This window comes from Myiozetetes cayanensis, unplaced genomic scaffold (genome assembly GCF_022539395.1).
Source record: "Myiozetetes cayanensis isolate MyiCay16 unplaced genomic scaffold, myiCay2020 scf3, whole genome shotgun sequence".
Taxonomy (NCBI): Eukaryota; Metazoa; Chordata; class Aves; order Passeriformes; family Tyrannidae; genus Myiozetetes; species Myiozetetes cayanensis.
Window position 1 is genome coordinate 35,599,671 of NW_026087521.1, and position 27,921 is coordinate 35,627,591.

Sequence of the window (27,921 nt, forward strand, 5' to 3'; positions counted from 1 at the left end):
TGCAGTGTTGACTTTGATTTGAGATTGTGAAATTATTTCTTCAACAATGAAAAATGGAAAAAAAAAGTTGAAGTATTAAAACTATCAAACTGTACAGTGGTTAAGACACTTGAAGAGTCTTTTTGCTGCTGACAAGTAAATTTATGAGAGAGTTTTATATTCTTTTCCACAGCCCAATAAGTTTGGTTAACCTTGGTTTCAGATCCCTTCTCTATAATAGCAAATAATTTTTCAAAAGACGGGTGGGGTAACGTGTCAGATGATAAGAAAGATGCTTCAAGAATTCATCACAGAAGGAACACTTGGAAGAAGCTTGGGTTGGAACTGAGCTCAGCTTAGTTCCATGTTGACATTTTCCCACAGAAATATATTTCATTTGATGTTCACTGCTTCTTGAAATTCCAGATGCAAACAAACATGAATATACCTTTGTTCTGAAAATTATAACTGTTCTCTAGAGCGGAGCGAGAAAAACCTGAACTGTTTGGGTAGTTTTCTTTTTCTAGATATGATTGCCATTTCTGATTGAGTTGCCTCTGGCCATGCAGACCATTTCAAAAAACCTGAAATTACCAAAACAAGAAAAGACACATCAGTGATTTGTGGGGGGTTATTTTTATGTTTTGACCCATTTTTCTGTGTAGTGCAAAAGCAGCTTGTTGGCATGGATTCACTTATGCTTGGAAATCGGACCATTGATGGCCTTGCTGTGGTTCTGTATCAGGTGTATGGCAATTTAAAATTCTGCACTTTTTCTAATCTCTATTTTAAGATAGTAGGGATAAAAATATAAGCCTGTTGATTATATTTTTTTCCTGTTATTAAAGAAAACTTTTCCCAACTTGAAAGAAGCGGATGGTTATAATCCATATGATAACTAACATAGCTGAAAAAAAGTGGTGGCTTTTTCTTTTTCTCAAACCAAAGCAGATTCAAACGTATCTTTGATTATTCAAACATAAATTTATGAATTTTCAAAAGGATAATTTTCTGAAAGCGTCTTATTACTCTCCACAGTTAATGTTACATTTCTTACTGTTGGATGTCCACTATGACTTTTCCTTTTTTTTTTTTCTTAAGGATTCCTGAAGTGATGGTTGCATCTTCAGATCAAATGTGATTATTTTTTGTTCTATGTATTTGGGGTTTTTTTAATGTTATTTTTCATTGGCCTAACCGGTCTCCTGGAAATTAACAACATATGGGAAAGCGAGCAAAATAAATTACTTTGAAATAGTAAGTATCTGTGGTAGTTTAAAAACAATTAAACTGAAACTGTGAAGCTAAGTTCTCAAAAAAATTATTTGATGATACAGTTGTATTCAAGTCCACAATCTTTCAAAAATATGAGATGCCCTGATTTTGGGACGCTTCTCACCTGTGAGCAAGGAACTGATGCTTTGCTCCTTCCAAGGGGAAGAACAGTCTGGCTTTTTTCATCAATTCAGTAAGCATATATGGAGACTTTAAAACCTGTGACTTAATTTCATATTACACTCCAGGCTGAAGCAAGAGAAACAAGTTTAAACAGGAAACAAGGTGTAAAATTGGAACCATTTTTATCTGATACCATATTAATTAAAAAAATTGGAAAAAAACCCCCATACTACTTTTTTTCCTAAAAGGAAGAAAACCTCAGCCCTCATTTATACACTCACACCTGTAGCAAATGGGCAACTGAATTGACCAAGAGATTTTCAAACCAACAGTTAAGGTCTGAGGCTTGTTTAGTATGTTTTTACATTCCACTAGCACTATGAATAGGCGGATAATAGTATGCTGTACTAAAAATATCTTTATTTGAGGTTGATGTTTTTCCCCATAAATACAGCTTTGTACAGCAACGTGCAAGGTAAGTTCTGAGCAGTAAACTGAGTGCTCTTGGAAACAAGAAGTATTCCTGTTTCTGGCCTGTTCAACACACTCTCGCAGTCATTGCTTCATGTTGTATGTTGTTTGTAAATCTTTATCGAGTAGTTAGCTCCAGTTTCTCTGCAAATCCACTACCCTCAATTTCCAGGATTAAAACGGGTTTCACCAGCTCAATTATCCCTACTATTGAAAAAAACACTTCTTATTTTAAATTATTACTCAAACCACCCTGCTTGTGGAAAAATCAAGGGTACCAGAGAGTCATGGAGGAAGGAGTTAAGGATGCTCCACTGAGGTGTTAAGAAATTGTGAACAAACGAAAAAACCACCCAGGACTCAAATCTCTTCCACCTTCATACCTGGAGCCACAAATACTTTAACGCGTGAGAACCTTCATGGCCTTGATTAACCTAATTGAAGACCCAGGTAATCCAGGGAAGCCTGCAGATACTCACATGGGTAAAAATATTTTTCATTTGGTTGTGACCTCCAATGAAGTGTTGACTCTGTGTGTGTTGGGATTCATGACCACAGCAGTCCCTCATGACATGACCTCTATGCAGTACAAAGAGGTATAATCATACTACTTTGCTCCGTGTCATGTCTGAAATCCTCTCTGTCCCCAAGCCAGTATTCTTTGTACTTGTCTGTTTTCATGAAAAAAATTACCGAGGATATACCCAAAATAAGAACTTGTGCATTGTAGTCAGATGCAGAATTTTTTGCAGAGTGTTAAGAGACTCTTTCTGTTGACCATAAAGAGACCAGAAAGCAGTCTTTGACACGACCAGCACAGGGAGACATAGAGGTCTGTGAGGCCATCACTTGATCCTGAGTGGCTTGTAGGTGGCCGCTGCTATGGAAGAAGCTGTACAGCTTCTAAATAATATTGTTTAAAGATACTTGTCACCTAGAAGGAACTTTTTTTTCCTTTTTTTCCTTTTTTTTCTTTTTTCTTCTTTTTTCTTTTTTTTTTTCTTTCTTTCTTTTTTTTCTTTTTTTTTTCTTTTTTTTTCTTTTTCTTTTCCTGATTGAAAATACTTCCATAGCTGGATATTGAGTGAAACAAAAGAGAAAATCTGATTACTATCTGTCACACTCAAGAAAAGCTTTTAAATGCACAGTTGTCATCCTAAGCATGAGGTAGCTAGACAGTGCTTTTGGTTTAGGATCCTGAATATAACAATTGGTTCTAATAAAGTCAAATGAGTGATCTTAGTTTTCAAATACCCTTTCATCATGTTCCTCAAAATCTGTCACTGCTCATAATTCATGCTAGTAGAAGTTGAATTCTGGTAAAGAATGCAGATTGGACTAAGCAGTTAGTCTGAGTTGACAGCTGATGCTTTTATTTTCAGGTATGGTATGAGAACTGAAAAGGTGTAGCTGCTTTTGTTTCTGTCTTGTGAGCATGCATGTTGTCATTTCCATAAATCTGAAAGCTTCCAGTACATTGAAAAGACCTGAGGGAATGCAGCTGGATAACTTATTTTGAAACTGTGGCTTGAATTGCTTCAGTACATTTACCTCTTAAAGCCACTTTACTGTAAGAGGCAAACTTTTTTTTTTTTTTTTTGAAAGTAATGTTAAAGCACATGGAACAATAGTTTTGAATATTAATGATTCAACCCACTTCTGGATTAGCAGTGCTAACCAAGTTTGTGTATTATTTTTCTAGACTTCAGTTTGTCATTTGCATTTCATATTCTTTTGTTGGTATTAATGTGCCAATATTCTATGTGGGTATATGTCAAGTTTTTCCTGCTAACACTGCCAAAATAATTTTCTGCAAAATCACTTCTTTGAACTCCCTCTTGTTTAACAAACAATCCAGAGAAGTAGTCAGTTTTCTTGGTTGGACCGTCCTGCATTGCCTGTAAACAGTCCTGATGATGGGTGAAAATAAGGTGGGCATCCTGAAGCTGCTGTGGTGCAAACATCGATGACCCTCTGTGGAAATCCTTCAGCGTTCTCTACATTTCTTCTGGACAAACGGGCTGGTTTGGTTGTTCCCAATGATCTCCCTTCCTTGGAAGGCCCATCTGCTTTGTGGTAGGCATCACAGCATTGGTTTCAAAAAGGCATTTTGTTATTATACATACAGACATTTGCTGTTGGATAGGCAGTTCATTTCTGGCACTTTCATGGCAGAGGTGTGATCAATGGCACGAGGAGCGCTGCTAGGCTTCTGCAAGGAAGCAGGGAGATGTGAGCCCAGTCCCTTCAACGGGCCCTTTGGGTGTGTGGTGGCAGAGCCCCACCATGGGCTGCCCAGCCTTGAGGTACATAACCAAGGCAGAGGCATTCTCAGCACCTGCTGTACCAGGTGAGTCATCTGCAGTTGGCCACAGGTAAGACTGTCCCTTGGCTGTGGGGCAAGGAAGGGCCAAAAAAGCAGATAGCAACCTATTTTCCTGCTGTTGGGAATTTCATGCAGACGTTTAACTTCATAGGCCAGTCTTTCAGACCTGGCAGCTCCTTATGCTCATGGTCCCAGAGCCAGCATCCTGACTCTTGTCCTCAAGTGACAGGAGAGCTAAAATCTTTACAACAGGCTCCTACAACCCAGCTTTACTCTCTTACAAATCAGGCATTGGTGATCATTTTTCACTTGCAACTGATGCAAATAGACTTTGAGTCCTGACTGAGTCAGTTGTGAAGAACTTCAAAATCTATTAGATCACCTGGTGAATATTCAGCACCATTCCTGGTTAAAATACAGACTCAGCATCTCCTCCAGCTGTAGATGATGTAGGGGTTGGATGCACACAGGAGGACTAACTCAAGGTTGCTGTGTCACCCAGTGATCTTCATTTTCGTCTGACAGCGCTTTATGTGCCTGGGATTAGAGGGAGCTGAATGGAGTACCAAAGGCCAGCTGCTCAGAAGGTAAGACAGACAAGAAACCACAGCCCATCTACACTGTGAAAGCAGGGCTGGAGCTTCCTTTTTCAGGTGGTGACAAATCTACCTGATTAAAATTTTATTTTTTATATTATGAAAGCTATATGCAACAAGCCCCATCATTAGAGACCACTGTCACCACAAGTGCTGACGGCAAAGCCTCATTGATGGGAATGGATGAACAGAGCCAAGAACTAACCAAGATGAGTCCCATTTCTCGTATAAATGCCTCCTGCAGGTTTAAGTAAGAAAAAATAATCCCAGGCTAAGAGCTGGCATAGTATTTCAGAAACCCATTGGTATCAGGGCAGGGCTGCTTACAAAGCAGCTGGCCTGAGAGCAATGTGGTAGTGCAGTGGTGCAAGCAAGGACAATATTTACATCCATTTATATTCGTGTCACAGCATGGATTCTTAATAGCCTTCCTGCCAAAACTTGCTCAATAGTCCATTTGGAGAACCTATGGATCAACTTTATTTATAAAAATTTGACATCGCACTCTGCAGTGGGAAAGTGATTGAAAAAGGTGGCCAACAAAAAAGTGCTATTCCCCATATTTTTTCTGTATTTCTGTACCTTCTTGTCTGCTGTGTCATCGAGTTCAGCTATCACCTCTGAAACTCTCACATTTTGTTCTAGCTAATTGCCTGTGATAAAGGCTACAGAATACAAATATAACTATTGCTTATGGTACTTTGGCACCAAAGAGCTTGTGTTGCCACAGTGGAAAATGCTGAGTTATAACCAAACTTTACTGGCAAAATAAATGTGTTTTCTTGGATTGGCTGCTTTACTTGCAGATGGGCTTGAAGGGAAGCATTTCCTGGAGTGAACCTTCAAAGGTTAATACCTTCCTGTTGAAAGAAATTCCTGTGTGTGACAGCAGTCATCTTGCTTCCCTATTATCTTCAAATAATGGTGGAAGAGGCTGGTCTGTTTCTGCTTGCAGATGCTGGGTTTGGGGCTGGCTGGAGCACAGCTCTTAACCCTGCAGCCCCAAAAAGTCATGTTGAGGCAGGATGACATTTGGCCAACTCCCATTATGTCCCTTCTCAGTCAATAAGGTGAGAATAACAGCTGCTTCCTCATTGACACATATTTAATTTCTTTAATTTCAGATCAGATTCCTCATGTAGACGTAGAGATCTTGCAGACTTTTATGCATGGGGCTACTAAGCAGGATTTCACACAGGCTTTCCAGGACTTAACCAAGCCAGCGGCGAGATGTTGGTTTAGAGAGAGTAGGTGGGGGGTGGGGGGCTGCAACGCACCCAAAGGGCTCCGCCCCCCACCCCCTTCTAGATATTGTACCTTGCATGATGGTACCCAGTATTAATCCGGACTAGCCCTCCCCACAGCAAATCTCCAGGGGTAGATAATCCCGTTGCAAGCTGTCCCTTTCCACCCCTGGAGGGCCCTGAATTAGGTCAGACTGGATTAAATTTGCATTTTATTTATCTAATTTTTTTTTCGTGCTCGTTACACGCACACTCAGGCTCGGAGGAGGCGGGGAGAAAGGCGGGGAGCGGCGGGAGCTTTAGCCGATGGCAGTGTCTGATGCCCGGCGGCGGATGCCAGCGGCAGCCGGGCCATGGCGAGGAGCCGGGCGGCTTACGAGTACACGGAGGCGGAGGACAAGAGCATGCGGCTGGGTTTCCTCCTCATCGCCGCCGGCTTGCTTTCCCTCTTGGGTTTGGGTTGTTGCTGGCTTCGCCCGGCGCTGCAGGAGCGGGGCGGCGGCGGCTCCGCCAACTGCACGGTGCTGGCGGTGCGGCAGCTGGGGGAGCGCTTCGCCTGCACCTTCTCCTGCGGGGCCGCCTGCCGCGGCACCGCCCGATACCCCTGCCTCCAGGTCCTGGTCCGCACCTCCCGCTCCTCCGCGCCCGCCCTGCTCCACGAGGATGAGCGCCAGCTCCGCACCAACCCTAAGGTGAGACCCGTGAACGTCCTCCTCTCCAAAATGTGGGGTGGTGCGTCCCGCCGAGGCGATGGTGCCCTTTTCCCGGCCCCAGTGCCCACCCTAGGCGTCCCGGTCCGCGGCAATCGCCCCCTGTTCGATGCGGGTTTAATCTGGTCGGGGGGAGTGGATGAAGTCCCGGGGCATCCCTCCAAAATGCGTCTGCTGTTGCTCAGCAAAAAGTAATAGCATATCTCTACAGTGTATATATGTATTTATGTATATACATACTCTACAGGGTGCATCTATATTCATGTGTTGTGTGCATATATATATCTAGCATGTCAGGGGAGGTTTAGGCTCGATGTTAGGGAAAAGGTTCTTCACCCAGAGGATGGCTGGGCACTGAACAGGCTGCCCGGGAAAGTGGTCACAGAACCAAACCTGATGGAGTTCAAAGGGTGTTTGGACAACACTCTCAGGCACATGGTGTGATTCTCGGGGATGGTCCTGTGCGGGGCCAGGAGTCGGACCCGATGATCCCTGTGGGTCCCTTCCAGCTCGGGATATTCCGTGATTCTGTATAGCATAGTATAACATACTATCTATGTACAATGTATAGTATAGTACATACCAATATACTACACTATACTATATACTATACTAAGTACAGCATAATACTATATACATGCACACACACACTGTATAAATATACACTCACACACTTCGCGATCAGCCCCATTCATTCCCAGCCCATCCCTCCCGCGTCCGGAGCGCAGCGGGAGCAGCGGAGGCTCAGCTGCCGTTCCCCGTCCTGCCGGAGCCCCGCAACGCCGGGGGGAGCCGAGGAGAAACTGCTGCTGCCGGCGGGGAGGTCTGTCTGTCTGTCTGCTCGGGAGGTGCCCGATGCCGCTGCGTGTCCCAGAGTGCGGGGAACTTCCCAGAGCAACTCCCCGAAGCGCAAGGGGAAATGTTAACAGAGCCGCTGCTGGCAGGGCGCCGGGGAGAGGGCTGTGCCGAAACTGAAGTTTCCTGCATGTTGTTTTGATTCTTAAACTTCTCCATCACCCACAGGAAAGAGGACCGAACGGAGGAGTCCTAAAAGTTGCATCTTACAGCAAATGAGGATAGTCTGAAGGCAATGTGTGACTTGTACTTTCTCCTTCTTTAAAGGCAGTTATTCTGCCTTCTCCTTTTCCTTTTCATTCTGGGTAAAGATGGCCTTGACAGCATGCTGCCTGAATGGAGGAGATTTTATTAAGTAGTATCCAGGAGAAAAAAAATGTGATGGAAACCCCCTACCCATGAAAGGACTTCAAGTCCTGAGTGTACTGGAGAAGGAAATGTTATCTCTTTGACCGAGATGTGGATGCAGCACAATGTCAAGGGTCATGTTAAGCCTGATGCAGGGATCTGCTTGCAGGGGCCAGATAGCAGGCTTGAGTGTCCAGTTGGGATGTGTAGCCTCACATCTCTCAGTCATACTTGCACTGGTCTGGCTCTGTCCCTTGGAAGGTAGATTAAATTGCAAGCTTAGTGTTTGAGTGTTGCTTTTTTCCCCTTGGCAGCTTGTAGCCTTGGACGGGTGGCTGGGGCAAAAATCAGCAGAGTGAGAAGCAGGATGGTAAATCTGCAAGGATTTGGATTAAATTGTTGGCACTGCTCAGAAGTGATGAGCAATGAAGCTGCAGTGCTGGATGGTGCCCCATAGCAAAGCAGACAAAATGTTGGCCTGTGAGGGAGCTTCTCAAATTTCACCTTTCCCTGGGAGTGCTGTTGCCGAGCTCCCTGTGGTTACAGAGGTGTTCCATGAGTGCCTCAGCTGTCCGAGCTCCAGGACTTCTCTAAGTGTCTCTCAGTTTTCAGGTAGGCAAGGGGTAGTTGGTAAAATGGAGGAGAAAAAGCCACCCTTTTGATGTGGGGTGAAGACGACATGGTGTTGCAGAGGGTGCAGTGTGGCTCTCCCTGAACACGGCCCAGTGGCCCTGTTGTGGCCATGTCCAGCAGGGACGGGAGGTGGAAGATGGGAGGTAGGTGCTGAGCCATGCCACCAGAATGACTGGGCTCAGCAACTTCATCAGCTTCTGCAGTTTCAGCAGAGGCTTTCAAATTGGACTGTGACCACAGTATCTTTCTGAGTGGTCCAAGTGTTTTGTTTTTACTTCTTGATCCTGTTTTCTTCTACCTTTCTGGACGTCTGGTGGGAAGAGAAGGATTGTACCCGCCTGGGGTCTGGATTGCAATTCTGCAGGGAGGCACCTAGAGCTTCAGAAGTAATGCCTGTAAATGTCACTCAGAAACGTATTTTTATCTAACAATTAATTTTATATTAACAACTGATGAAGAAACAGGTCTCTGTGTTGGCAGTGTGTAGTACTTGCATGTTCTTACAAATATAATCTATTTTCTTTACCTTCCACCTTGCCTCTCTAGGTGTGGGCTGTTTACACTGGCTATTGATTGTTGAGGATTAAATCTAATTTACCAGATGAGCCCAAGCTGAAAGGATGCATTTTTTGGATGTATCTGCATTCTCTGGTAGTAATTGAATGGAAATGGAAATGGAAAACTACATAGAAAAAAAATGTACTCCAATTATTTCCCCTACTTTAAAAAGCTTATGTAAAACAAATGGAAAATAAGAAGAAAAGTTGTTTAGGTCTCATCAGGAAAACATACCATTGTAAGGAACCAAAGTCTGTATCTGTTGCTTTTTCCCTTTTTTCCCCTAGTTCAACGTCTGTGGAGCCAAACAGTTATACTCTCCTTTTAGTTTTTGTCTTAAAGTCTCACCTTTTTAAAATGTTTTCAGGATTTTATGTTGAAATACATTAAGCAACAGAGTAGGAATCTGCTGGATCTAATACTCAGGATCCAGTATGTATTTATGAATGGACACTTAGGGATTTATTAACCCTTCCTGTTCCCATCACCTTCTTGCAGTATGCTTCCCTGTGTTCATGCAGTTTGACATACAGCATGCTAAGCGGTTTCAACTAACTGGGAGGGAAAAAATTTACCAATTTTGCTTTGAACAGTCTTTAAATTTTATATGCTGTTTAGCTACTTCTCTTTGTAGGGTAGCAATTTTCCCCTGTAAATCAAAATAGTATGGAAAAGGCATAGTTCAGGCTCCTTACAACACACAATACTTAATTAGTTGACAGCTTCACACCCCCAAAAATCCCCAGTGCATTGAACTAAAAACCTTCTACTTTCTGTAGTAGAGTGGGCTGGCATTTAAACATATTGCGGCTATGAATCTGGCTGTTCTAGTGAGGAGAAAACTGTTCTAGATGAAGGAACAATATTTTTTTTTCCCCTCTCTTGCTTTCTAAGATAATCACATCATTGTACAGCCCAGGATTCATTTTAGGTCTTAAAAGATTATATAGCTGGGTCAGAGTTAATCCAGGAATGTATATAATAAAACACCGGACACGATTACATTTGTGTTTAGTCCGAGTGATTTGTGGATTTCTTTTTTTTTTTTCTTTTGATTGCTGTCTCAGAGGAAGAAATTTCATCGGAGTGACAGTGGCCTTTCTTCATAGCCTTGATAGCAATAATAATCTCTGAGATAAGGCTTAAGGGAGATTAATTCCAAAGTCAATTTGTCGCTATCACTCTCTGGCCATCGAGTAAGTCGGCAAGTGCATACAGCCAGTGCAGGGACCAGGCTATAAGTTTGGTTGGGAAAAATGACAGGGGAGTGTGTCAGCTGCTAAAAACTTTCTGGCTTTTTAGACTTTTCCCTTTCTATACTTGAAGTTAAGCATAGGGTCAGAAGAACTTGCCCACTCTTTTGCCAAAGAAACTTTTAGGGGAGTGACTGATAAGGCAGATGTCATCAGCTCTGCAAAAGGACCTGGTTTCCCCATCCTTGTCCTTGGGCAGGGTAGCAGAGCAACTGGCTACTGCTCCTTTTCTGCACTCCACATCTGCCCGTGCTCCTGTCATGCTTCTTTCTGTAACTGCTCCACCAGACAAGATGATGTGCAATTATCTCTTCTGTGCACTTGTAAACAGAATTGGGATTGATTTTTGGACTCCCTTAAATATGACCCACAACAGAGGAGGTTCCATAACAAAATATGCCCAACTTTACAATAATTACGTGAGGGTCTGGTGCACCTGGTGATGCATCAGATCTGTATTTGGGCTGGTACCTGTGGTGGGCAAACTACGCAGATGCATAGTTTGGAAACAGCCCCAGGGGCCATGGATAAACCTCACCACCCACTTATCTCACCTGGGGCACTACTCACTGCCTCGAGCCTCTGTGATGAGTTGTGGGTTTGGTCACTCCTGGCGGGTTGCGCTGATGAAGCAAGGTGGTCATGTGCGCCGATAGATGCAGGTGAAAGTGAGACATGGTGCCCAGTTTTAGCTCCCTCAGTACAGTCAGCTGGAAGGGGGCAATTTTTTTGTATTAACAGAGCGAGTCCACCTGCTCATCTCCTTCCACAGTAGGATGGTTGTGGCAGCGCTTCCTCCCTTCTGTGCCATGAAGGTACCCCAGTAATGCATGGAGACACACACAAATTTAGAAGCTCATATATTGTTTAGTGGCGGGGGTGACCCTGACTGGACTTCAGGTGTCCAAACAAGGCACTTTATCACTCCCTTCCCCAGGTGGACAGGTGAAAAGAAGTATAAGAAAAGGCTCGTGGGTCAAGGTAAGGACAGGGAGAGATCACTCACTAGTTACTGTCATGGGCAAAACAGACTCCACTCAGGGAAATTAATTTATTGCCAATTAAATCAGATAAGGCTACTGTGTAAAAAAGATTCTCCCAACCCTTGCTTTCTTGGTGGGCATAACTTCACTCCTGATTTTCTCTGCCTCCTGCCCCAGCAGTGCAGAGGACAGGGAATGTGAGATATGATCAGTTCATCACACATTGTATCTTGCTCCTTCCTCCCTCTTCCTCTGCTCCAGCATGGGGTCCCTCTCACAGGAGAGAACCCGTCACAAACTTCTCCAACATGGGTCCTTCCCATGGACTATAGTTCTTCATGAATTGCTCCAATGTGATCCCTCATGGGATCACAAGTCCTGCCAGCAAACCTGCTCCAGCATGGACTCCTCTCTCCACAGGGCCATAGGTCCTGCCTGGACTCTGCACCAGCACAAGCTTCCCAAGGGGCCACAGTCTTCTTCAAATAGCCACCTGCTCTGGTGTGGGGTCAACCACAGGTTGCAGGTGGGTATGTGCTCCACTGTGGATCTCCATGGACTGCAGAAGAACAGTCTTCTCATCATGGTCTTCACTGTGGGCTGCAGGGGAATCTCTGCTCTGGCACCTGGAGCACCTCCTCCCCCCTCTGTCTTCACTGACCTTTGTGTTTGTAGGGTTGCTTCTTTCAGATATTCTCTCTCCTGGCTACTGTTGTGCAGCAGTTTTTCTCCTCCTTAAATACGTTATCCCAGAGGCTCTAGCACTGTTGCTGATTGGAGTCCAGCAATGGGTCTGTCCCGGACCCATCTGGCATTGGCTCTGTCAGCTCTGTCAGACATGGGAGAAACTTTTGGCAGCTTCTCACAGAAGCCACTTTTGCAGCCTCTCCACTACAAAAACCTTGCCAAGCAAACCCAATACACCTGAAGATCAGGAGCCAGAAATTGTTGGCTTTAGTGGAGTGTTGTACTTTTGCAGTGATACTTACCTACAGCATCCTTACCGCTCCTTCATTTCATCACAAAGCTTCACAAACTGTGCTGCATATGATGTGGAGCTTTGCCAGCCAAACAAATGGTACATGCTCTGTCCCTACGTTCACCAGCAGTCAGGAGGATGGTCCTCAACAAGTCAACTGAGTTTGGAGGCTTGCTCCTTAGTGACATTGGTTTGTCTGCTGTTGGGCTGACTTGCTTCTACTTATGTCTATTTGCATTTAAGACTTTCCTGGTCTTGCCTTGTAGACTGTGTCTTCCAGGCTTGAGGCAGCTTCCCTCACAACCTAACAAGTCTGTCTCCCGTTTCTTAAAAATGTAACTGAGTTAGGCAAGAATTAGTCTTTCAAAAGCATGAAAAGCAACCTGGAAGTTAAACCGTCGTTGCAAATTCAAGCCTCTGTTCTTTCTCTCTGATGTGGAAGAATATCTGCTCTGGTGAAGTGTTCAGAAGGACCAGGAATCTTCTCACACATCTGCAGAGAGACTGAAGTGGGAGCATCCAGCAGCAAACACAGACACAAATCTTACAAAACCTTGGTGTAAAGATCTATTAGGGGTTCACTGACATTTTTATTGAATTGAATCCTGAGCCATCTAGCCAAACCCTGGTTTTGACTGAAGAGGGAATATTATTAGCCTGATACCGATTTTGAGCTCTGTAATTGAGACTGTATTGGAATTACACAATAATTTTATTGTTGCTATGGCATAGTGTAGGAGGTGCAATTACAGCACCACGTATCAAAAGATCTACCAAAAAGGAGTCTGATCCATCAGATTTATTCTGTCTGTCTAATCTTAAGCGCTATTCTCCAACTTCATTGTCACTTGTTTAAGAAAAAAACATCAAAGCAATATAGAGTGGGATACTTCCACTGAAAATGGATGTTTCTTTGTGAGCTGCAATTGAGCACTAGGTGTTCTAGCTTGTTTTCAAACAGCTGGCATTTGTTTATGTTTTGATGGCAATATTTTATGCCATGTCCTGTGAGGGAGGACTGCATAATTAATGTTTCAGAAAACTGCCTGTTGCTGAAGTGAAAATTACAATTCCCTTTTATCTGATTGCTGACTATACTTTGGAGGGCAATACAGCTGACCAAATAAAGTCCCCAAGAAGTGTGCTGGGGAGGCTGAGTAAAGAGAGATCCACCACTTACATGGATCAGGAGAAGAAATGTGCGATGGGTTGGTGGGGACTATGCTGGCAACCTGGGGAGGCAAACGAGCTCCACTGTTTGTGCAGCAGGTGATGAGTTCACATTAGAATTGGACCTTTGGTGTTCACTGTGGCTCAAGACCTTCATCACTTTGAGCTGGTGTTTCACGGTGACCCCTGGGGTTTTGTTTGGACAGACACCACTTCTCCCTTCAAGGTTGTTAATCCTCAACAGGTTCAAGCATTGAGGTCACATTAATTTATAGCAGGACCCAGGGTGTCCCCTCTGTGTTTTCCACATGAAGATAAAGATGTGGAAATGTATCCGGCATGCTTTCTGTCAGCTGTCATTGGGACTACCTGTGCAGAGAATAGTGTGAAGTTTGAGTTACAGAGATTCACTGTTGTCCTCAACTTCCAGGTGTCCTTCCTGTAGGTACTAGCAATACTCCCACACACTGTCTTGCTTAGGCATGGGGAAGACAGAAGTGTTGAAGAGAGAAGTTGTCTGTGAGCCCCTTTAGATCTTCCAAATGAAGTAAAATCCCTGCTCTGAAAACTTCAATGTTTAATATCTTCTTACTGAGCTAAAAGTGTAGGACCTGATAGCAGAAATTGTGAAGTAGTCTGTGATGTAACTGTCCTGGGAGACTATTACAGCTTTATACTTTTCTGTTCAGATGGGCATCTCTTGGGAAAAGGGACCTTTGTGGTTGTTTCTAAGCCTAAAACTCAGGATGGGGCTATAAACAGTTCACCAGGTTGTGAACTTCGTGAAGGATTCATGTAATACTTTGTAGGAGTGGAAGGTCTCTGAATGATCCAGAGAAAGTTTAGCCAGGAGTGGTAGGGTGTGTGCACTTTTGTAGCAGAGCATAGCAGTAGGCTGTAGACACAAGAAAGAAACATTTCAGAGGAGAGGAGGAATATGTGTATTCCACAGGAATAGTGGTTTTTGAGATAGTTGAGGAAATTTAGGCAGAAGAATGTGTATTGGTGCTTGGTTGTTTTGTCTAGTTCTGCATTTTGTGTACTGGCTAAATAGTGGCTGGTTTGGGGAGCTCTTTTTAGAGACCCCAGAAGCTGGGGGCTACCTACAAGCTGGGGGCTTGGGGAAGAGCAGGATGGTGATTACAGTCAGACATAGGCAGTCAGTGTACAACTGGTGGGATATGGTACCATTGCCAAAGCAGGATCTGAAATGCTTCATAAAGAAAAGCATCAGAGTGGAGGCTGAAAGTGCTGGACCGTGGGCCAAACAGGGAAGAGAGGACCAGCTGGCATGGTTGAAGCATGTTGGGGATGTCATGGTGGCAGAGCAGAACCAGTATTGCACTTGGGTGTCTTTGTACCAAATTTGCTGACTCCATCCAGCTGCTGCACAGATGTGTTTATACACTGGGGACGTGCAGGAAAGAGGGGGGTGCCTGATGCTTCCAAAGCACACAATCAAACAAAAAACATTGCTGACCAGGGAGTATTGTCTAAGATGGCAATAACCATATGTGATAAATCCTGCACTCTGAAGTAGAGTGGTGGTGCTGCTTGTTTCTGTCCTCTGTAGTCTGCATCCTTGTTTAGGGTCATCTGAAAAGGGAACTAAAGAGAGCTCTGTGCTGTGGCAACACCAGATGTGGGTCCATGTGAAAATGGGGATCCTTGCACATGAAAAAAGGCAAGTTTCAGCTTGGAAGCAGAATGGAAAACCTTGCAGATTCTTTGAATCTGAAGCATGGAAGACATTGACAACAACTGGATGTGCTGACAGAAGTGATCAGATTTTACATCATTCAGGGAATAAAATCCTGAGATTTCTCTCTGGAATGGCAAAGCTTCAAGCTGCTGTCTGGTGGAGATGGACATGTAGGTCTGTACAGTTCGGGTATAGTGTGCAGCTGGGGGCAAGGTGGGCCCTCTGGGAAACTTCACCAGAAGGAGAGGAAGAACTCACTAGGCACAGTGAGTCGCAGTGATCTTTATTTTCATGTTAAAAGGATATCTCTCTACTTGTTGTTACTGCCTTCAGGATACTGTGAAGAAATTAATGTTGTGGTCATATGTGGGCACCCCTTTAGGGGCTTCCCACTGCCTACACCTCCTGCTTCCTCATCCTACCTGAGTAGGAGGCTTTTTAGCTACCTTCATAGTCACACTTTTTTTTTGTTTGCAGCTCCCAATTTTAAAGGAATTAAAATTCTGTGTGTGCACCTGGAGCCTTGGTGTCCATCTGTCCTGCAGGGCAAAAAGCCTTTGTGTTATCTGAGGATCCGTTAAGCTGCATTACTCAGATGGTTCAACATCTCCTGTAATGATCTCCTCTATGGATGCCTGGTAAAAATAAGAGAGATTGTTCTTGGACACTGAGATCCTGATACTGCCAGCATTTGATTCTGTGGACTGTTTGTTTTCTATTGTTTAACTGGCTGTGGCTAGGAGGTAAGGGTGGTGTGTCAAAGACAAGACTTGGAAACTAAGTAGGGGAGAGGGGGGGTGTATGTGACCTGAAGTGGAGCCTCTGAAAGCCCAATCCCAACTGCACCAAGCTGAGGGAGGAATTTTCCTTGATTTCTTTAGGCTTTGAAGCAGATGTATGAGGGTGAGATCTGCAGATAGCTCAGCTGCATGTTCAACTCTTTTTGACTTCTGTACAGCAGAAACAGATGCTGGAACTTTCTGCTGAAGAGAGGCTGTGAACTTTGTTGCTTGTTTCCCTCTGCTCTAAGAATGGAAGAATACCTTCTTTTACCAGTGGATTTCAGCCACATTATCAGATATCCCATCGTCTGGGAAAGCTTGCTGGACTCTTTGAGTTATTTATTAGCATGATACTAAATGAAACTTATGATTACATGCCTCACTGAAAATAGGAAGTTATTCAAATCCAATCCTGGCAGCTGGTTATGAATTCATCAAAATGAAACAATTATTTTCACATTCATCACGCAAACCCCCAAGGTGTTATGAGGCAGCTTGGTTTGATAATGGAACAAAACATGACAAAACCTTTATTTTGTTTCTGAATGCTGGCATATTCTTTTCCAGTACCTTCATGGAGTAATTAACCACTGAAGTAAACTTCAGCTAACTTTTCTTTTCTGTGTCTTTGGAGCTTGTCCTTATTATTCTCTGTCCGTTTCAGTCAAGCTGGTATTGTGGAAAACAGAGAAGTGATGCCCTGTGTACTTGAGCACAGAAGTAACTTTGTTTTGCAACGTGTCTTGGCAGTGTTCGTACATCCCTCCCTGTGCAAGAGATGATCAGGAGAACTCTGAGAACGTCACGTACAAGCAGAAATACTGGAAAGAGAAAGTGGGTTCTCAACCATTTACATGCTATTTTAACCAGCACTTGAGGTGAGTAATCTTCATAGGCAGAAGTGCTTATGCATCTGTTTAACAGCTGTCCACTGGCTTTGTTTGAAAATATATATAAATGTATGCACATGTATACACCCCCCTCATGCCCTGAGTGATGTCGTTTATCCCACAGAACTCAGTACAGAACTGTGCAAGACAATTCTGTTGATGAAAAACTATACAGAAGGCACAGGAGTGTTTTTACCACTTGAAGTAAAAATACAAAACTCCACACAGTTTTTATGGCAAAAAGTATCTTGGCTTTTAACACTCAGATGGCAGATTTCTGGCTTGGATATTAACATTCCTTCCCTCCACGGAGAAGAAACCCTACTGTATTCATGGAAGAAAGGCAATGATCAGTAAATACTACATACTAACTCAAGAATTGTGTACACAGAGGATTAATGAATCAGGTATACGTAATAAGCATTCGTGGAACTGCCAGATTTCATAAATGCTTGCAGAGTAGAAAGTTGTAAGCTAAAGCATCTCCCCTTCCCTTTCAATTCTTACTTTTACTGCTGATATTGGTGTGACTTACATGTGTATGAGGGTGACATGTGGTTTCCTTCCTTCAATAAAAGGACAGGGGAAGGAGTCCTTTTGCCTCTCTCTTTCTGATGGTGATATGCCAGGAAATAGAAAGTGATGTGGCAGCAGGAAGAGCTTAGTCCTACCCCACAAACACTTGGAAGTTAAACAGATGAGGGAGACCTAGGAGAGAATAGCTTGGGGCTTACAGGTGCAATTCAGGGCTCAGTGTGGAATCCTGGCAGCAGATATTCAATTTCATTTAGACAAACAGGAGCAAAAAGGACGCCAGTGTGTGCTAGGACCTCGGATGAACTGGGGAGCTGGAACAGGGTGGCAGGTGGAGAAATGCCTGACTCTGCTATGGGAGTCCCACTGAGTGCCTTGGGGGCTTCAGGTTTGTCTTAGGCTGGCTATAATTATTGTCCCCTCCATGGAGAGACCTAGTCAGTGTGCCCAGGATGACAGTCTGTTGCCCTGGTTAACTCTTTGCAGAGGGATCCCACCAATGATTTGTAGCAAAAATTGTTGTTCTTTATAGAAGGAAAAGAAGAACTGCCTACAGCACACATAGGTTAGGGCATCCTGTGTGGTGACATCAGACGTGCCAGGGACCTTCTCAGGGGGTCCTTTGGTCCACAAGGTGCCAATGCTTGGGTCTGCTAATCACGAGCCAAGTTATAATTTTGGCTTCTCTGAACAGGCATGCGCTTCCTGAGACCTGGGACCTGCAGCAGCCACCACCTGAGTGAGCAGGAGAGTTAGAAGCATAGCATTGTCTGAAGGAGAAGTCATGGCTAGGATTTGTCTGAACTGGTGTGGACAGGATGCTGTGAAAATTAGCTTTTCTAGGCAGTGGAGACAAAGAGGAACCTTTTATCTTACCCCAAAATAAATGCCTAATATTGGTCAGATGCCAAGAGGTGTTCATCTCCTGTAAAGGAGCATAGGTTGGTATGTGATCTGGTTCTCACATCATATGTAGGTGAAGAAAAGACAAAATTTTTCTGAGGCTGCATACCGTCTAGCATCTGCCATTTATGTAAGCTGACATTGAGGAATTGTGCAGCACTCAGGCAAGGTTTTTTTCCTTAAAGATACTGAATCCTATACTGCTGAATGTTCTTGCCAGTGCAACGGCTGACTTGAAATGCTGCCTTTTGCTGATCATACAACAACTCATATACAGCAGAAGACAGGCTCACTGCCAGAGAAACTTGAAGATAGTCTAAGCCAAAATGCGGACACCATTTATTTTCTACTGGAGATAGGACTGAACTTCGGGAGATAAGTTTTGCTGACTAGGAATGTGCATGTTAGGTATACTTTTAGAGCAGCGATGACTAAGCAGCTTGTGAAGCAGTAAAAAACCCATAACAAACCAAGGGAAAAGTCTGTTCACTTCAAAATAGAAGTGGGCATGTTCTCTGTCAGTATTTTTTTTGCTATATGAATAAGCTAACTCTTCTGTTTCAGTCTGTTAAAACATACAGAAATTAGTTCCTTAGAGAGAGTACTATTTGCAGTATTAATAGTCTCCCTTTTGAAATGACAGAATAAAATTCTAGGTGAATATATAGGCAACGAATTAACATCATCTATTCTTCATCAAACTTAATTCAGCTTTGTGTCAGAATTGTTGCTGCATGCAGAGTGTACTATTATGTATCATCTCCAGTTTGGTGGTGCACATTTCAACAGGCTACTTTGAAAAGAAAAAACAGATGCAATTCTTACAGTTCAAAAGGAATGAGAAGCAGACTTGGCAATTTCAATCATTCTTGACTGATATAAATTGAGATGCTCAGCAAAACTAGCTCTCTGACATTTATCTTAGGGAACCTAAGAGCACCTTAGCTTAGAGCTCAGCGCTTTACTGAAAACTGAGGTTTTGCTTTGCCACTGTGGGCACTTATTTTAGTGTGCTACTCTTCTCTGGCCGGCAAGTTGCCAGTTGCTTGAGAAAGTTGCTTTTCTGGACCTCTGGTGAAGGTGCCTGTGTGTTGGCATGATGATATTCCAGTCTGAAGGAAGCCCTGCCCAACAGAAATAAAAACCCAGTGTTTCAGAGCATAAAATAAAGGACAAATTCAGGTAAAGTTTTCAGGCTGTTGCCAAAGGTTTGAGAAGACACTGAGCTCTAGTGCTTCAGTGTTCTGGATTTCACAGCGAGTGTCCCAGGGGGTCTGTAGGCAGGACCACACGCAAACAAGTGTCACAGCTAAATGTCTTAAAACAGGATGCCTGGAGAAACAGGTGGGGTGGAGAAGATCCTGTTGCTTTATTTCTTCATGTTCCAAGTCTCACTGACATCCACAACAAGAACAAAAAAGAAGAAACCAAGGTTGCTGTCAACTCAGACCTCTCTGTCTCAGAGACTTGAAGGGCAAAGACTGTCTATTGATTAGCAACAACCTGTATGTTGTTGGGGTACCCTGCAGGGTCCCTATTTACCTGGGAATAATTATGTGTAGAAGCCAAGGGTGCTCAGGCAGCAGGGCTGCTCATCCATAAGTGCTGGAACATAAATCTTGGTTTGCTCTGTTATTTCCCACTTTTCTAAATTAATTCTGTCCAGTCAGAAGAGGGTGTTGTTATTTCCTGTCCTTTCTTTTATTTTATCACCCGTGGAGCAGTGCTTGGGCCGGCAGGGAGAGGACTTTATTGTTAGTAAAACAGAGCGCTGCCTCTGCATGCAGCCATCTAGCTGAGGATCTCTGCATTTTGCAACTTTAAGGGAAAAAATGACTGCTTGTCATAGCAAAGGGATGTGAACAACTGTGAGCAAAGTAAGTGTATTGCAAGCATCTTAATTCCAGATTGCTTGAATGCAAAAAAATACTTGTAAGGTTTCCCCATCCCATGCCCCCACTGACTGTCAGCTTTCGTTGTGTAACATAAGTTGCACAGTGTGGTTCATAAATGATGACTGAAATGTTTATGGGACTGAAACTTTTTGGTCCTACATGACTTTTTGGTAATTCCTGCACTGCTATTCTTCCCATGATGTTCCGTAATGGCTCTGAAGGTTCTAATGGAGGCCTGCTTTATCTGGTGTCTGTTTGAACTGCTTGGCAGCACCTAACAGGGATGTGTTGTGTAATGAAACAACTAATCCAATTAGCCTGGCTCAGAGCTCCACAAGGGTCCAGCCCTGAGCACGAAGTCCTGCTAAAAATAAGTCCTGGTCTCACCTTTTAGCAATGAAAACAAAATCCCTTCCTCCTTGCCTGTTCAATAAAAGAGAAAAATGTGTTTTCAGGGTTAAAATAGAGACCCCTTCAGCGATATTTTTCGGTTTGTTCATTCTTTTTTCACTCTGGGGCTGTTGCTGGGCAGTGATGGTGGTGCTGCATAATGGCCATCACTGTTTGTAGCAGAATGAAGTCTCTATGTCTAAGCAGGGCTTGCAAGTATTCTGGGTTATCTTCCCCCTTGGTCTCTTTCTTGTCTCTGCCACTGTTTTGTGCACAGATAACAGGTGTTAGGAGTTTGGGTGCATCGCCTCAAGGGGCTTTGCATTTACTGGAAAGCTGAATGGCAGTATCAATAGAAACAAGAGATTTCCCATAACTAACTGACCTTGGGGGGAATATGTGCAACCCTTCTGCCAGCATCTTTGAACTGAAATGTTATATGAAAGTCATAGAGTAAAGACAGGTTTATTAAATGCACTACACTTACAGGGACAAGGCAATACATTTAATTATATCTGCTGATTTTACAGGGAAAATAAACAAGTTTCCAGGCATGACATACCTCCTTTGGGTTCAACATGAGTGCCTCGCACAAGGAGAGTGATGCTGTGGGGGCTTCCAGCAAAGACATGTCTTTATCATGAGAAGGTTTCCCCCAGGGACACAGCACCTTTCCTTTTCTGTTTCCAGGCCAAACAACAAGTCTTCAGACCCTGGGAACAGGCAGATGATCTTTACAAAATAGCAAGAAAAAGTCAAGACTGCAGATTCAGTACCTGCTAGCCTCACCATGCAAAATGAAAGCAGTTACATTACTGTGTTTCGAGTGTAACAGAACCCCAGAATATTCTGAGTTGGAAGGCCACCACAAGGATCCTCAAGTCCAACTCTTGGCCTTGCATTGGGCCACCCAAAGAATCACTCCATGTGCCTGATAGTATTGTCTGAATGTTTCTTGAACTCTGTCAGGGTTGGTACTGTGACCATTTCTCTGGGAAGCCTGTTCCAGCTTCCAGCCACCCTCTGGGTGAAGAATCTTTTCCTAATATCGAACCTAAACCTCCTCTGACACAACTTCAGGTCGTTCTCTTGGGTCCTGTCACTGGTCACCCCAGAGAAGAGATCAGCTTTGCTGAAATCCAAAAAGATTGCATCAACTGACTTCCCTTGATCAACCAGTTGGGTTACCTTGTCATAAAAGGAAATTTAGTTTGACAAGCAGGACTTTACCCTCATGAGGCCATGCTGGCTGTGACCAATGACTGTGTTGTCCTTTAGGTGTTTTTCAACAACTTTCAGAATAATTTCCATAATTTTGCCAATCACTGAAGTGAAACTGACAGGTCTGTTGTTTCCAGGGTCATCCTTCTTGCCCTTTTCAAAATCTGGGACAAAGTTAGACAACTTCCAGTCAACTGGGACCTCTTCAGGTTCCCAGGACCATGGGAATTGGTCCAAATTTGTCCCACCATTTCTTTATGCCAAGAGTCAGTACCAAAAGGCTACATCCCAAAGGCTTCCAGAGTTTTCCTGTGTGTCAGGTCAGCATCCAGAAGTGCTGCTCCCCCTTCTTGACTAAAGAAGGGCATTTACTATCTTAATTGTAGTGCCAGTAGCCATTTAATGAAGCGTTTTTGGAGGACCCAGTCACGTCTTGATGCATTGTCTGAAAAGATGCTGTGCACAGTCGACAGTGAGTCACTGCACACCTTCTGCCATTTAAGAATTGCACAGGGACTCTTGCTGAAGCTAAGAATAGTAATAATACTCATCTGAACTAAAACCTCATCTTGAGGCTTAATTAAAGACCTCTGTCTTTGACTCTTTTCCAAAGGGAAATTCTTCTAAATTACTAAGTTATAGTCACACCTATAATGAGTGTTTGGCATCCACCTCTGCTAGCTTTGGTACATATGCTTTCAAAAACATTTAGGATTCAGTCAAAAAGATACCTTGCTTTTCCCAATCACACTTTCTTTCCTTTAACTGAATCCAATTTTCTAGTTTTTTTCTTGCCCCTTATTTTTGAACTGTTTGATTAGTATTTGCTTCAAAAAAATACTTAAAATTCAGTGTCACTCGTAAGCTTAGAGTTGTGAAGATTGAGTACTGTCTACTTATGGCCTTCTTGCCAACTAGCACTCTGTTATGTGCAGATGATGATAGAGTAAGTAGCAGGGAAGCAGTATTATACCTCTTGTGAAAGGATTTTTCTGTTCAGGTGTTGTCATTCATATGGCATAGGCTGGGGAGTTTGTACCTGTAAAGTTATTACTACTTCATTCAATTTATAGTCTCCACCCGCACCTGCCTATACATATGGAGGATTTTGGTTAAGCAGACTGCACTCATTCCACTGTTGAATACACCTGGGGTTCTTTTGATCATTTTTAATGTTGCTGAATTTCAAATTTTTTATAGCTGAGCTGCTTATAATCAGAGTCTTATTCTGCTCCTTACTACACAAACAAAGAGAGATGCACGGTGTCAGCCTTGGAGACTTGCAGGTTGGCACAGTGAAAAGGATCCTTCGCATAGCAATTTTGGGTGAGACCCCCAAATGCAAATCCAGGTGCAATTAAATCTGGGATAAGTTGTAGCTTGGCGGTCTAGCTCCATTAACTCCTTAAGGATGGATTAAACTCCATAGATTTGCAAACATCTCCATAAATCAACTTCTCAGTGAAAGAATAAGAGTTTCTTCTTCTTTCCTCTACAGAGAATGCTTTCTTGGTGCTGCTTTCTGATCAGGATAAAGCTATTGTGGGAGAGACAGCACAGTCATTGAGCAGGTATCAGTTCTCATGTGCCACTGTGTTAGGAGAACTTAATTCCCAGGACCTGGCTGGATGAGCCTGGGTTGGCAGGGTTTTAGGCTGCGGGATTTGTTGCTCCAAGGAGTGTCAGATAGCACTGACAGAGCAGCATGTGATGGGAGTGTTCAATTTAAGTGAGGACCAACATGAGTCAAGACTATAGATATTTTCCTAATTAGAGAAAGTTCTGTCTCTTTCCTTTGTAGGTAATTTTCCAGGGACTGTATGTGTCTGGCTGTAGATGGGAAAGCAGCAACAAAATGCAAATACCATGAGACTGATTCAGTAACTGTTAAACTGCAAGGAGAGCAGAAAGAGCTGAGGAAAACCTGGCATAGGATTTCCCAACCGACTTCCCATACTTGGAAGAGGTGGAGGGACAACTGATCTTTCAGACACGTGGTAGAGCTAAATTTCTGAATATCTTGAGATGCTTCCTCCTTGCTATTTTCCCTCCATTTCCCTTGGAAATGTATAAACCTGTTGCAGACAGTGTGTTAGATGCTGTTGATGCAAGCATGGAGGTTCAGACGTTTGGGGGAGGCTCCCCGAAGTGTCCCTGTAGGAGCCTACTCAGACACTGCTGTTTGCAGCACCAAATCACAGCTTATTGTTGAAACAGCCACTGCTGGGAAAGAGCTGAGACGGGAGCCTTGGCCACGCCAGGGTAGGCTGTAGTCCTCCTGGGGATAGACACTGTGCAGCTACCAGTGCAGCTGGGCCAGCCTGGGCCACCAGCAGTTCAGTGCTGAGGGCAGGGATCAGCTCTGCACCCAGGGCTTGCGTCAGCAGGAGCCTCCATGGACACATCAGTGCTCAAAGCTAAAACACTTGAACACTTTGCACAGGGCCTGATGACATTTGAGGTATAAATGCTGCCGTGTATTATGTTTTTGCTACAGTGCTTTTTCAATCCACAGTCAGTGTGATACTGCATCTCTCACAGCTCTTTGTGATGATTGTGACCCTTGAAAGACCTGAAGTACCAATCCCTCCCCGCTCCCCCTTTTTCTTTTTAACCCAGACAAACTTGTTAGCCTGTAAACACTGCAAGTGTAAAGCTCTTATAGCCCACCACGAGTTCTGGTGATAAAGGGGCAAATGAAAGCAGTGAATGAAATGGTTCACTTAATCATTTTCTAACGCTGTGGCAAATTAAACAGCTTTCCTCATTCCATAGTAGATGATTTCCACTAATGATGGATTGATGATATTGAATTGATTTATATTTTCTCCTATTCCTGTTCCTCCTCTTCATAGGCCAGATGATGTGATGCTCAAGCGCACCCATGATGAGACTGTCCTCTTGCACTGCTTCCTCTGGCCTGTGGTGACATTCCTGGTTGGAGTCCTCATTGTGGTCCTGACCATCTGTGCCAAGAGCTTGGCTGTCAAGGCAGAGGCAATAAAAAAGAAGAAGCATTTGTGAGTGGCAAGGTTGCTGATGGAAGAGAAAAAACTGCAAGGAGGTCTCAAGTGGGGAAACTTGACACACCCGCAGGTCTGCGGGGCACCCTTCGTCTCCTTCCAGGGTCTGATCTGATGGTGGAGCTGCTCTTGCCTCAGGATTGTTCTTAGGAGACTGCCCATGAAATGCCAGCTAATTGCTTTTTCTGCTATGACAGTAAATAAGTATATTCTACCAAAAAAAAAATCTCCACTGCACCAAATATGCTGTGTGCTCTTAGTGCTGAACTGCAGCTACCCAGGTCATAGCGGAATTGAGACAGTTTATGAAACTCCCTGATGATGCTCATTTCATCTCCACAAAGTGATCTTTGCTAATGTCGAATATTAAATATTAAAAATATTTACTTTAGATAGACCTTATTTCCAAAATAATAAAATTTGATTGTTTTGGGTTTTTTAACCTTTGGTATTTTTTTTATTTAAAATGAAAAGCTTTAAGGCAAACATAACACTGTGCTGATTTGGGGTTTTTTCCCGCTCTGTAGAACCTAATTTTAAAATTCAAACTTTAACTTCTGTCTAGACTAAGTCTTTCATCATCACCCATTCATTTTGATGAAATGTAGAAATCTCTCAAAAATACTTCTCAAAAAAATGAAACTATTATTGGAAAGATGATTAAATATTGGATCTAATTTTATTGCCTCGGTGGTATTCAGTCCCTACAGATGCTCTTGTGCCCTCTCAGGTGTGCTCTTCATGAATGCCCTCAGGCTGTAAGCAGCAGGAATTTTACATTAGTGGTTCTACATGAATATATTTTACTAGCATCTTCCCCAAAAATGGAGTGCCTGAGTGCTTGCTGAGGAGAGCCTGTGAGCCATGGTGTGATCCATCTCACCAGAATCCAGGAATGGTCAGGGAAGACATCAGCTCCTTGTAGGGCTGTGGGTGTTTGCTGTGGAACTGCCCATCCCAGTCACACCAGCTCCATGAAGGTTCTCACCCAGGAGATGCTCCAGAAAATGCAAGGCAGTTTGGGCATGGAATCTTGCTGAGTCTCCTTTCTCTGCTTGCTCCAGGTCCTCACTGTGTATGACTGGAGTACTAGCTCTCGTCCACTTGCTCATTGCAGAGATTTCCATATTTCTGGCTGTTTCCCTGGGCACATTTCTTGCATGCCATAGTCAGGGGCTGAGGCCAGAGTAGCTTCATGGTACGCGTCCATACCCCCCAGGGCTGGAGCCCCCTGGGACCAGCTGTGCAGCTTCGCAAGGCTGAAGCGCAGCAGAGAAGAAAAGCCACGTGGCTCAGTCAGGAAAATGAGTGATTACCGCTAAAGCATTTTAATCTACATTAACAATTCTGCAATTCTAAACATACTGTGCATTGTACTAATCTCTGATATTCTTAGTATTATATTTAAATACCTTGTGTTTCGTTGTGATTTTAACACTTAACTGAAGTATTTCCTGAGGATGAGAAAAGTGCTAGATTTGAAAGCCTGAAAGCTTAGTTGGCCCAGTGACAAACCTGCTTGTATTGCCCAGTGTCCTTTTCGGATGAATTGTATTGTGTGTTTCTCAATTGATTTCCATGAGGCTTCTTGTACACATTGCGGTTTCCAGTGATGAGGGTGATATATGGCAGGGGCAGCAGAGTGACTAGAGGTCATTCCCAGCCCTGCTTCTTACTTATGTGACTTTTGGAGAGTCCTCTGGTCCCGGTCCACACTGGGATAGCTGGTCCTTCAAAGGAATTTAAGGAAATATGTTTGTGGAGGTAGAAACTTGATGCTTCTTGGCATGTTACTCCATGTGAAAGATCTGGTTGGTGTTGGTTGCACATGTTCAAGCCCCTCCAGTCCCATGGAGGAAGAATAGTCCTTGTGAGAAGAATTTCCAATGCTTTGTGTTAAACATCAGCCCTTTGGAGATGCCTGTTGTCAGGCTCAAACTGATACCCTCTGTCTCAGCCTGCGAGAAGAATAGTGCTGGATACAGTGGGTGAAGACAGGTTGTGAGCTCTCAGAAGAAAGCCTGCCAGCTTCTGAAATGGCTGTTCTGCAGAGGATACTCTTTCATTTCACTTGTATCTCACTGCTGTGGCCTTGTTTGCATCCTCTGCTATTCTTTTGCCTGAGCAACCCACAGAAACATTGCATCATTTGTCTGATTCAGGGGGTTAGTTACTGTTTTATATGTATGTATATATATATATATATATATAACTTTTCCACACTATGCAAACTACAGAAAGCTGCCACTTTGAGGTGGTTTGGTTCCCTGGCTAAGGTGATGGTAAGTTCTCCTTGTCTATTTCCACTTTGTAGCTTCTTACAGCTATGGAGAATAACCCTGATTTTCTGCATACATCCATCCTTTGTTTTCCCAAGGGAGAAGGAAATACATGGTGACACAGATTCATCATGAAATTTTAAGCCAGTAGCTTGGGGCTCGCAAATCCAGATTAACAAAATCCTCTCTAGCTTTGCTCCAGAAGCTTTTCTGGCTGAATCGTACAGCTGGTTCTCTGAGCAAAAGGCAAGAAGCAAATTGAGCTGATGCAACTCACTTGATTTGCAATCATATATCTAAATCTGTTAGAAATGTCATTTGCAAAGGCCTCTGGAAGAAAGTAATGGTTGCAGAGATGATATTAAATTATTTTACAGAAAGATTAACATCCCAAGATAAGCATCTAAATTGGTATGCAAAACCAGGCAGTAGGTATATTCCTGACATGGCAGTGTGTGATACTAAGGGTAAAAAAGAAATTCCTAAAATTCACTTTTCTCTCCCAGCCACCCCTCACTGATTTAGAAACATCTTTGTAATCCTTGTACTTGATTGTGGAAGCTGGGGATTTCCTTCTAGCGGATTATTCACTGATTTCCTCCTTGGCTTTGCAAATTTCCAGTTTTTGTGGTGTATTCTCTGAAACATATTTGCAACCAGAGTGGCTGCTTTTCCCTGAACCATCTGCAGAGTCAATTTTTGCATTCTATTCAATATTTATATGCCACTGCATTGAAGAATTTTCTTCTGCTGTGCTGTCTACTACTCTGCATTAGTAAGACCTGCCTTCTCTTTCATG

The 27,921-nt window shown here is 43.5% G+C and overlaps 1 protein-coding gene across 1 annotated transcript; it reads left to right on the forward strand.

Moving 5' to 3' along the window:
- Positions 1-6,355: 6,355 nt before the first annotated feature.
- On the forward strand, positions 6,356-25,285 carry KCNMB4 (potassium calcium-activated channel subfamily M regulatory beta subunit 4). The gene is made up of 3 exons (XM_050325003.1): positions 6,356-6,706; positions 16,738-16,865; positions 24,676-25,285. Exons 1-3 carry the CDS (start codon positions 6,368-6,370, stop codon positions 24,842-24,844), a joined length of 636 nt encoding a protein of 211 aa, XP_050180960.1. The 5' UTR covers positions 6,356-6,367; the 3' UTR covers positions 24,845-25,285.
- Positions 25,286-27,921: the final 2,636 nt, after the last annotated feature.

What these genes read in the sequence shown, in the direction of transcription:
- KCNMB4 (XM_050325003.1), top strand. Translation starts at nt 6,368, where the DNA reads ATGGCGAGGAGCCGGGCGGCTTACGAGTACACGGAGGCGGAGGACAAG. An exon ending in AGCTCCGCACCAACCCTAAG is followed by an intron (nt 6,707 to 16,737) that starts GTGAGACCCGTG and finishes GTGTCTTGGCAG; the next exon opens with TGTTCGTACATCCCTCCCTG. An exon ending in TATTTTAACCAGCACTTGAG is followed by an intron (nt 16,866 to 24,675) that starts GTGAGTAATCTT and finishes TCCTCTTCATAG; the next exon opens with GCCAGATGATGTGATGCTCA.